General features: G+C 40.7%; 1 protein-coding gene across 2 annotated transcripts in view; it reads right to left on the reverse strand.

The window, feature by feature from the left end:
• The window catches only part of RTTN (rotatin), a 206,338-nt gene that overhangs the window by 25,010 nt on the left and 169,082 nt on the right, over window positions 1-12,246 (reverse strand). For both annotated transcript variants that reach the window (XM_083187719.1, XM_083187718.1), the window contains 5 exons: window positions 10,481-10,574; window positions 7,071-7,269; window positions 6,077-6,167; window positions 5,172-5,325; window positions 1,756-1,893 (listed from right to left, as the gene is read on the reverse strand). In XM_083187719.1, coding sequence (XP_083043845.1) covers window positions 1,756-1,893; window positions 5,172-5,325; window positions 6,077-6,167; window positions 7,071-7,269; window positions 10,481-10,574 — 676 coding nt within the window. The remainder of the gene's footprint in view (window positions 1-1,755; window positions 1,894-5,171; window positions 5,326-6,076; window positions 6,168-7,070; window positions 7,270-10,480; window positions 10,575-12,246) is intronic.

Genomic DNA, 12,246 nt, shown 5'->3' on the forward strand with positions numbered 1-12,246 from the left:
TCTGGTTTGCATATCAGTGCTGATATACAGACTACACTCTGCTAGAAGCACTATAACAGAGGGCGACACCCCAGGCAGAGAAGAGGAACTGAATGGGTTTTCAAAGTTGGCGGGTGCTAGAATGAACACTAAGTAATATAACATAAAAGTATGGGGAGAGCAGAGATAAATACTCGGTGGGTTAAGCGCATCTTTGGGGAATTGTAAATGCATAAAATGTATTATATAACTTTTATTAGGTATGTGATAGCCCTGTAATGATAACACATACCTAATAAAAGATCCCCAAGAGTGCTCTCAACCCACTGAGTACATACATATATACATACAATCACACACACAGACATTAATGCCTACAGTATAATATACTGTAGGTATGCTACATTTGGTAAGCTGATTACAGAGGGACAGTCACGATATTTGGAGACTGTCCTGCTGTCCCTTCCTCGGGTGGCAGTGTCCCGAGGGCAGGGAGGCGGTTGGTGATCTCTTCAGTGCAGGAAGGAGGGACGGAGGGAGGGCAAAAATGAAAAAAAAAAATGTGAGTCGCACTGCTAGACCACACCTTGTAAACGAGGCCACACCCATTAGCCCCACCCCCTTTTGGTCCGGGAGCACCAACGGCGCCGCTGGTCCTGATTTGGGGATTAACAAAGTTGGGAGGTATGGATATCACATCTTGTAAATACTGTATCTGATCAACTATAAACTGTGCAAAAGCATTCCTGTGTTGACACTGGCTGTCCACAGAATTGTAAAGATGTCTGTTCTTGACGGGTATGGATCATTAGGTCACTAGCATGTTGGTCGACAGTCATTAGGTCGACACAATTAGGTCGACATGCAGGAAGGTCGACGTGCGTCTAGGTTGACATGGATTAAATCGACAGGGTCATTAGGTCGACATGGGGTTAGATCGACATGGATTTTTTCACATTTTTTTGTCCCGACATGGACACTGCGCACACCATGTTTCAGGCATGGTGCTTTGCTACAGTCAGCACACTATTTTATTCTCCCACCATGCACTAGTGGATAGTAGGGCATGAAATACCGCCTGTCGGCACATGTCGGCTCAAACATTTTTAAAAAACCCATGTCGACTTATTAACCCTGACCACCTTCCTGCAGGTCGACCTAATGGTGTCTACCTAGTGACTGTCGACCAACATGCTGGTGACCCAATGACCTTATCCCTTCTTGACAGCTAAGGGTTAGTTTTTATTCACTAGATAAAGTCTAAAAGTGATAACATAAGGTAGCCGGCATTCCCCCTCCTCGATATGCAGAATAGTGGGGATCCTATCTTCCAAAGCTGCTTCTCTTACCAAATAAATATGAGATGAGCTTCAAGAGGTATTGTGTTTGCAAAACAGATGCTAATATCTATGAAATAACACTGCTTTTTCTGAACCTCAGGATCTTCAGCTTCAGCTTGAGACTCCCATGGTTGTGGCAGATAGAAATACAGATATTTTTACTGTAGCTGGATATTCCTTTAGCAATTTTTATTATTTTTGCTAGGGAATTATGTAAACCATTGCCACATTTTAACATTAAGAGGTAAATTTATTGAAGCTTCTAAAAACGAAAAGAGGTGATATTGCTCGTAGCAACCAATCAAATTCTCTATTGCATCCTAGAAAATGATAGATACAATCTTATTGGTTGATGGGCAACATCACCTCTTTTCATTTTTAGAAGCTTTCATGAATGTACCTCTAAGAAAGAAACTACAAATAATTAAAATCTTACCAAAGAATGCATTTCCGTGTTTCGTCAAAGCTGCCGTTATGTGAAAAATAACAACTGGCCCATTTTGTCTTAGCAAGGAGGTTAACAACATAAATACGTCTGTCCATGACTGGTAAAGTGCTGTTTTTAGCTTAACATCTGAAATAAAAAAATATATAAATAAGGGAAAATTCCATTGACAAATACTACAGCAAGACATATTCTAATAATAATAAAAATAATAATAACAACAACAACATGTTGAATGGAACTTTTTACCCCCTTTTATGCCCTTAGGATTTGAATTTACATTTTTCACCTAGGTGAGACCTGATCCGGCTTATTGCTGGGTTAATGACATCACTACCGATGGGTCCTAGGCCAGCCTTTCAATATTAGATCATCTCCAAGTGCCGGGTCTTCTTATGGTGTGAAAGGATGTCAAGTTGAAATACAACCTGGCTCCCCATTCCCATTGCACAGCAAGATGGGTTGAACCTGTGTTCAAATCTACGCTCTACCCGGGTTTGCTTGGGTGCTTTCACAGTGCACAATTTACCTGGTTGCTGGATGTTCACGAGCAACAACCTGTGACATTGATGGCAATGTGAAAGGGGTATAATTAACACAAATAAAATGCTGTAAAGGCCCAGTCACCTGTCAGGATAAGCCACTTATATATAGAAAATGTACCATTCAGGACACAAAACATTCACCATGTAAATAAGACAGGAACAAAAAATTATATATAAAAATGTAATGAACTGTAATGTGAAATAAGCATTTGGTTGTAAATTATAAATTGGACAGAAAGGGTTAGGAATCAGATGGATACAAACAGCGAAATATGTGAGTCATCTAAAAGCATACTAAATAGCTGCATTCAGTTTAGACTTGTATCATTAGAGATGAATCCTGGGTCCACATTAAGCCTTGTTTGTGATGTCATCAAGCTACTATAAGATACTTTTAGTCCTCTTATAAAGAAACACCATCACAACATGCTAAATGATTATTCACCTTAAATAGTACAAAAAAGAGTCTGAACTGAAAAAGATGTATAATATATTTAGTAGTAGTAGTACGTTTATTTATAAGGCGCCGCAAAGTGTCCGCAGCGCCGTACATAGCAAACAAAAAAAAAATTACAAGGTAACGTACAGGGTGTGTTGAAAAATACAGTATAAATAGGGGTATAGCTGGTAGAACTAAAATCAGCATCAGTTCAGAAGTAGGTGTCAAAATTGTCAAGGAGACTGAAGATGAAGTAGAGGAAGGATAGAACAGGACAGGAGCACAGGTGAGGTAATGAGGTAGGGTGAGTACGTGAGGAAGGAGGACCCTACTCATAAGAGTTAACATACTAAAAATAGGTGGGTGAATAACAATAGGATAAGTAGGAACGGAGGGGAACGGAGGCAGGATAGGAGGATCAAAAGAGGTTAGGAGGAGGGATAGGCTAGTCGAAAAAAGTGGGTTTTGAGGGAGCGCTTGATGGAGGTAAGGGAATCAGAAAGCCTGATGGGTGGCGGGAGGTTGTTCCAGTGCAGGGGGGCAGCGCGAGAGAAGTCTTGGACACGGGAGTGGGAGGAGGTGATTAGGTGAGAGGTCAGTCGGCGGTCAGCGATGGAGCGAAGAGGACGGGAGGGAGTGTGGATAGAGATCAGTGAAGAGAGGTAAGGAGCGGTGGAGGAGGAGAGAGCCTTGTAGGTGGTGGTGAGGAGTTTAAAGAGAACTCGGAAAGGAATGGGGAGCCAGTGAAGAGATAGACAGAGGGGGGGAGGCGAAGGTAGAGCGGCGGGAGAGGAAGATGAGCCTAGCAGCAACGTTAAGAATGGATTGGAGAGGTGCGAGGCGGGTGAGAGGTAGCCCAGAGAGAAGGATGTTGCAGTAGTCAAGGCGGGAGATGACAAGAGAGTGAATGAGAATTTTGGTCGCGTCAGTGGAGAGGAATGGTCTGATGCGTGAGATGTTGCGTAGGTGAAAGCGGCAAGACTGTGAGAGAGCACGAGTGTGGGGGGTGAAAGAGAGGGAAGAGTCAATGATGACACCGAGGCAGCGCGTTTGGTCGGTGGACGTGATCTCGGTTTCACCAATGCTGATGGAGATAGTGGGAGAAGAGGGGATGTTCGGGGGATGGAAGATTAGAAGTTCAGTTTTAGCCATGTTTAGTTTCAGGAAGCATTGGGTTATGCAGGCTGAGATGGCCGTGAGGCATTCGGAGACCTTGGACAGGAGTGATGGGGATAAGTCGGGGGAGGAGAGATAGATTAGGGTATCATCAGCATAAAGATGGTAATGAAAACCATAGGAGCTGATGAGGGTGCCCAGAGAGGTGGTGTAGAGGGAGAAGAGGGCCAAGGACTGACCCTTGGGGAACACCGACTGGCTGCGGGGTAGTAGGAGAGGAGAAGCTCGGAGTGGAGACGGAGAAGGAGCGATCGGAGAGGTATGAGGTGAACCAGGAGAAGACCGTGCCAGTGATGCCAAAGGAGCGGAGGGTGTTGAGCAGGACAGGGTGTCAACAGTGTCAAAGGCAGCCGACAGATCAAGCTGGATGAGGATAGAGAATAGGCCTTTGGATTTAGCCGATAGTAGATCGTTAGTGACTATGGTCAGGGCAGTTTCAGTGGAATGTAAAGGGCGGAACCTGGATTGGAGGGGGTCTAGAATGGAGTTAGCAGTAAGGTGGCTTAGGAGACGATTATAGGTCAGACGTTCTAGGAGCTTGGAGGCAAAAGGGAGGAGGGAGATGGGCCTGTAGTTGGATGGAGAGTTGGGGTCCAGATTTGTTTTTTTGAGAATTGGGGAGACCAGAGCGTGTTTGAAGGAGGAAGGGAAGATCCCAGAGGATAGGGAAAGATTAAAGAGGTGAGCCAGGTGAGAGCAGACTGATGGACTGAGACGACGGATAATATTGGAGGGGATAGGATCGAGCGGGCAGGTGGAGGGAGAAGCGGATTGAAGGATAGAGTGGACTTCAGCAGCAGTGGTGGGGTAAAATGAGGACAGGGGTTGGAAGGAGGGGAGTGGAGATGTAGGAGGGGAGGAGGGAGAGGGTGAGGTCATGGCAGCAGTGATGGCAGTCCTGAGAGAGGAGATTTTGGTTGAAAAGTAGGTAGCAAAATCAGCGGCTACGATGGAGGACGGAAGAGCTGGAGGAGGGGGGGAGAGCAAGGAGTTGAAGGTGGCGAAGAGCCTGCGGGGATTGAATGATTGGGAAAGGATGAGGGACTTAAAGTAGTATTTAAATAACATTACCCAGTCACACTGACATGTGTAAATATATAAGTCCTCTGCTTACTCTGTACTTAATTTGTGGGTTTAACTATATGTACACTAAGTACATCATTTCCAAATACATTTAAATTTGCTTTATTCCTTGTATTTATTATTGGTTGTCAAGCAGAAATCTACAGTAAGTAGATATCACATACCTGAAGTTTTTTTATGTTGTATAAAAAGCAGTGAAGATAAAGTTGCCAGTAGTTGCCTGATCAGGTCCCCCTCGATCAATAAGCTAGCATTTACAAGCAAGCATGACTGCAGAAATCTGGACAACGAAGACAGGTACTCAAGAAGAACCAGCACCTATTTAAGAGAACCAGATTTATATGTAGAGCAGCAAGAAGTACACAAGGAGAAGTGAATAATTAACGGGTACAATAAGAAAAATAACAGTATTACAATACAAGCATATGGTGCATAATCTCATTCAAGAGAGGTAGCGAAGATAGCTATCTACCTGTATACACATGAACTATTGTTGGTCCTTAACTTAAGATTTTTGGTTCCTATTGTTATTCCATTTGTATTTGAAGACCTATGCATAAGACATTCGACTACATTTTCATAAAAAGTTTCCAATTTGCTTTGCCTGCCAGAGGCTTATCAGGGCTAATAGAATAGCCTTGCAGCGAGTAAATTACCCTCAATCATGGATAAAGGGTAATTGAATACAGGCCTGTGATAGAAGTGGAGTTTAAATAGCTAAATCTAATAGAATTCCATCAATTATATCACTTTGTAAAGAATGGAATTTTCTATTCTTGAACACTTTTTTTAAAATAATTTCCTGATTTGAACTACAGGATTGAAGCAAGTTTGGCACTTCAACTAAAAACAGAAAATTTTGTCAGTTTATCTATTTTAGATTAAACTGCTGAAAATCGCATTTTAAAAAACAGGTATTTAATTTGCAGCATAGGGAGAGGGCTTTGAACAAAAAAAAAAGTTTCCTCATTAGCATTAACACATATAAAAGGAGGAAAGAGTAAGCAACAAACAATTCCACCATGCACAATAGCATAGCATTTAACATTGTGCAGGAAGGAAAGCGAACCTGTGACTTTACATTTCCTGCACGACCTTCAGGCGTGAGTGAAGTCTTGAGATCAGAAAAGCATCTTTCTAGCACAGCTGGCTTTATGAGACTATAAATGAGAAGACACAAAGGAAAATCAGCAGCTTTTCTTTTTTTTTTTTACATGGTCAGATTACATTACACAGAGCAGATGCAGCAAGGCTACACTAAAATATTCAAGAATAGCTGCCCTGGGCTTTATCAATCCAGTTGGCTATATATTATTCAGCTCTTTGCCACGCAATAAAAACATATTGACATATTGTATGCACATTTGTGCTTCCAGATAAATTTCACATTAAGCAATAATAGCATGAATAATACAAGAGGGGGAAGAAAAAAAAATAAAAAAAATAAAAACGGGAGCAAAACAGAGATTATGCTCTCAAAATTGCGGAAAATATATGTTTGTTTCGGCAGCACAATTAGCTGTGGATTTATGTGTTACTGCTTGTATTCTAGTTAGTATTAGATTCATACCGCCTCTGAAAACCATTCCCGATTTGCATATTTCTACTTGTAAGTAAGACATGGAAAGGCTGTACTAAATATGCCAGCAGTGGTGTGTAAGAAAAAGAAGTTCCCGTATTAAATTTATAAAACCCTTAAAATGTATGGCTGTACTGTAACTTGCACTGAAAACCTTTCAAATTCTGAAGAAAAACAAAAACAATCATGTTTTCAACAAAAATCCCATAGCTGTAAAAATGTATGTTAAAAACAAAAAAGCACTAACAAAATACACTGGCAGAGATAATGATGCAAATAAAGGCCACAAAGGTGCTTATAGAGGTACTATTTTAGCAGAAAGAAAGACATGATAGTAATTATACTTAATCAACCATCAGTTTATGCTGAACAGATAATTTATTTAGTAAACTTAAATCTACATCTTAAAAACATACATTTGAAAACTATTGGAACAATCTTGGCTCCTTAAAAATTGGAAATGAGCTGCAGAACTTAACTGTACCTTGCCAGATCTGTCAGCAAATGGTTCGTTGACAATACATTTACAGTGTCTTCTATGTTTATTATTAGCAGATTCTCCAGTAAGCCACATACGGCTGACAAGAGGAATGGCGTAACTAAAGAGCACTGGTCGGGCATGCACACAGAAACACAAATCTCTTCTGAGCTCAGTGATGTTGTCCTGGCTTTATTGCTTTGACCTGCAGGGAAAAGGCATTACATTACAATAATACTGTATCAAAATACTGCAACGTGATTGTGGTTTCTGACAAAGCCTTTGTATATAATGATGCTTTCTAATTAAAAGCAAATATGAGAGCAGTCAGTGTCCAAGTCTGCTCATGAAGATGTGATACAACGGCTTCAACAATAAACAATTGTAACAGAAAACTCTACAAACTGTACATGGTGACTTATGTGGGGTCTTTATTATCCATATAGCATGTGGTTTATGGTTTCATAGTTGGACTCATTGGCCTTTTTGGATGGTTATGTTCTATAAACAACTGAAGCTTCTTTATGGGAATAGGACTTAAGGTGCCCATACACTGCCTGCGATGTCTCCCGACAGTGTGATCCGCTGGGACCTTCCTGGTGGCAGGGGCACATGCGATACGTTGTGATGGATCTCAAGCGTCCCTGCTTCCCTACCGCCTGGAGGAACGGGTGCCTGGTCGGTTCCGATGCGCACGGGACCGCACGTCGGACCCGACGGCATGTCAGGAAGAGGTGATTTGGTCCGATATAACAGGCCGATTGGTCGCCTTAAGTACTAAGTAGATTTCTACTTACAATTATTATTAAGTAGATTTTTACCTACAATTATTTGAAAATTCACATCAGTCCCTGCCCCAGTGGAGCTTACAATCTATATTCCCTACCACATGTACACGCACACAGACATCCTAGGGTTCAATTTGTTGGAAGCCAATTTAAACTACCAGCATATTTTTGGATTGTGGGAGGAAACCAGAGCACCCAGTGGAAATGCACGCAAGCACAGGTAGAATATACAAACTCTGCACAGTTAGGGCCATAGGGGGAAATCGAACCCATGACCTCAGCGCTGTACTGCCCCGCGAGGGGCGGCGGTACACGACCGACCGACCTTTTCATACCCCCACTATCAACGTCGGCGTGGAAACGATCTTATATAGTGTGGCGAGCGCAGCGAGCCACCGAGCCCGAAGCGTGGCGAGCCCTGCGAGGGGAAGTATAATACACGTAACATAATACACATCCCCTCGCCAAGCTTCGGGCTCGGTGGCTCGCTGCGCTCGCCACACTATATAAAATCAACTCCGTGGATAGTGGGGGTATGAAAAGGTCAGTCGGACGCGTACCGCTGCGCTCGCCACGCTTCGGGATCACGTCGATACTGGGGGGGCCTTAATAAATGACTTTATATGTCATTCAATGCTATAGTACATTAAATGCCATTATAAGCATCAAAATCGCATCGCATGCCAATCCATAACGACATGCGATTTCAATACATTTGCGTACGCAGTAAAATCGGGCGCCGTACTAATACACAAGTACCAACAATTTTTGGTACTTATGTATTATCTGGACTCCCATGTTAAATGCACCCCATTTTTCATTCCCCTACTATCCAACTACACATGGAGTTGATTTTATATAGTGTGGCGAGCGCAGCGAGCCACCGTGCCCGAAGCGTGGCGAGCGCAGCGAGCCCCGCGAGGGGACGCAGTCTCATAAGAAAAGTGGGAGCCCAGATATTACATAAGTACCCAATTTTTACTACGATCAACAAAGACCAAACATTTCAAATGTAAAATTAAATAAAATAGATGAAAGTGGCTAAAGACAAATTAGTAAAAACAACTCGGGGGCACTAAAATAAGACTTATTTGAACATGTCTGTCATTTAATGCAGACAGGGCAAGAACATGTAACTTTATGAAGAAGTCATATACATTTTGGTCTTAAAATCAGCATTAGATGTAGGGCTGGCTCTGTCTTTCTTTAAGAAAGGGATGAATATTTTTTTTTCAATGTCCTACTCTGCATGCTTTTGATGCTGCAAAGATATAGAAGCCAGCTTCATAGAAGAATGCTTGCTTATATTTTGAGTAAAACAACAGAAGGAAAACTAAAGGCTTTATGTATTGAAGTTTCAACAATCTCACAACTGATATCTTTGAGCAGCTCCAAGATACACTAGAAAACATTGGCCACAGTCCCTCAACAAACTGAAGCAATTTGCCTATTTCCAGGGATATGGGCTATACATAGAAATGCTGATTTACCCAAGATTTAAAAAAAAAACAGAGGGACTATCCAGTAAAAAACCTGAACGGACTCATATGGGTCATGACAGATGAGTTTTTGTGATGTAAATTTAACTTAGCAGTTAACAATCATTAAAGTGATGAATATTTCACAATTTACAGAATGTATGTATTTTGAGCAATCCTAGCTCTTCACCCAATTCTAAACGCCACAAACTTTAGCAAATGACCTAGACTGTAGTAACACTGTACACACAAACTGACCAGAGAGCCTTGCATCAGTAACCAGGAAAGAAACAGGAACACTATTAAAAAAGGAGTTCTGGAAGATCTCTGGCAGTTGGATCGCTTTGGTAAGGCTATTGACTAGAGATGAGCAAATTCGGTTTTACTTGGATTTACTTGGTTCTTATTGCCAAATTATTGCTATTTTGGATTTTTCCGATTGGTTATCAGCTGTCATGGTTTTGGATAGCCAAAAGGATCCCGCTTTGAGATCCGAGTAAAACTGATCCCACTCATCTCTACTTCTGACATGATCCTGCATCACACACTGCTAAACAACACAGGCGATTTGATTCAATATTTATTGAAAGGTCAATTCTGGTAAATGGTAATAGATTTAAAATTGATGTTCCAGGGCTAAAACACAACATTTTCTGATGTATTAAAAGGACTAGTGGTATTTTTTGAAAAATGCAAAGGTGGTATACTATAAGCCCTATGCCATTTCAGGTGATAAAAAGGACTAATAATGAAATTAATGGCTATGGTCATTATGTCAGTTTCCAGCTAAGGTCCGTTTTTATCGTCTGAAAGTACATAGGCTCAATTATAAGTTCCGATCCCATGTGTTATCGCTAGTACCGTTGGCTACTTATCAGGCATTATGACAGTGGGTGGGTATCAGGGGTAAAGGACGCTAATTGTATAGCTCCCTGGCAAACATATTTGCAGCAGTGAAGTACCACTGATAATAGAATACCATGCACAGACTTTTGAAATAAGAGTAGCACAAATATGAAAAAACTAATTTCAGTAAAAAGGGTGACAAAACCCTCTGCAGCGAAGGAGTTAAAGAAATCATTAAAACAGAACCTGTTAACTGGGTACCTGAGCACTGGAGGTGATCAGCCTAGATTTACTATATGTGTACCTTGATCAAGTCTTTGGCCAGGTACATTTTCCAAGACAGTAGAGACTGGAACCAGGCGTTCTGAGCGGTTTGCAGAGTAAGATCCATTGAGAATCTGGGAAAACAAAACAAGATTTGAATGCAAAAGCAACTATTTATATTTTCACCTGTGGACACATCTGTATTCATGCCATTAAAATCTTGTACACACAGACATTCTTTTAAGCATATATGTTAGATATGCTTTTACATTTGTAGTAATAGTGTAAACAGAAAGACCTTCACACTTCCAAAATTTGATAAGTTTTCTTCATTTTATATCACTATATTAGAACACCAAGCAGAATAATTAAACTAAAGGGCCTGTTACACTTGTGAGATTTTGTCAGATTTGACCCAATTCAGGTGGATTGGGTCAAAATCTGATGTGCATGTCTGACAAAATCTTGTGTGCCTGATGTGTAGGACACAATGCACAATCCTGTGCCATTGGGTATAACCAAGAGATTGCAAGAAATTGATCCTCCTGCACATAGGATAAATCTTGAGTCAGTCAATCAGGTCCAACTTGTTGGACAATAAGTTGGAGAAGTGTAAAGGTGGCCTAAGGGTAAAAATAAATAAAATAACTGCCAAATAATTCAAAACAAAAAAAGGGTTCCAAAGAAACGATCATTTATGCGACAGAAAAATGTGCTACGATAAAGTACACGTTTTGTCTAAATATTAAACAATGCCTGTGTAAATCATAAAATAATAAGATAAAGTGATTACGGTCTGGGCTGCAAATAAACTCCCTTAAGTGTAGAGCAGAATATATACAATAAATGTATTTATCTCTTACAGTCAAATCACACTTAGGCATTTGCTGATATAAATGCCATTTTACTTACATTAAGTTTTCATTTCTTTAAATGTTCAGCTCTAGTCTATAAAACTCGAACAACTTGTAGACAAGCTAGAATGTATACAAAGTCGTGTTGAAAGCAAAGAGATTGATTTTTCAAACCAACAATATTTGTCAATCCCTTCTACAATGAACTGCACCTTAGGCAATTTTCACACAATGCTGATGTTAATGGAAAAGCCAAAATGCACAGCAGAATGCTGTACAAAGATATACATATTGCTTTAAGGCAATAAAGGGCATCTTCCACTAAATAGTGACTGCAAATATGGCATATGCAAATGTGAAAAGCTTCACCCCCCCCCCCCAAAAAAAAAAAAAAAAAACACTACTAACATCAGAGGCTAGGTTACATCTTTAAGTTGTTGCTTTTTGTGGTGTTTGTACTGGAAATTTAAAACAGCAGCATTTAAAGATAATTAAAGTCTTAAAAAAATTTATCTATGTCATAGATATTACAGGTTGAGTATCCCTTATAGAAATATCCGTTATCCAATTTATTCCAAAAAAACATTCTCCACAGTGTACTTTTTTTTGTTGCTAAAAACCTACTGTGGACATCTGTAACTGGCACTACTGGGGAAATTACATGTAACTGGCACTAAATATGTGCAAGAAAACAAGCGCCAGTCACAAGTCGGTAGAGAGAGAGTGGACTTCGCCGGGTCAGGGTTTCATACATGCCGCAGTTATGTGAATTCGCTTCACCATGTTCCGAAAGTTAAGGGTCTATTTTCAGATAACGGGCAGAGCATGCATGTTAACATATCTGCCTCTGAGTGTTGGATGATAAATGGGGAATAATCATCATAATAAGAAAATAAAACATCTCAAATTATACGCTTTCAAACACCAAGGTAGTTTTGGTACTCTTTACCTA

This window comes from Crinia signifera, chromosome 5 (genome assembly GCF_055691185.1).
Source record: "Crinia signifera chromosome 5, ASM5569118v1, whole genome shotgun sequence".
NCBI lineage: Eukaryota > Metazoa > Chordata > Amphibia > Anura > Myobatrachidae > Crinia > Crinia signifera.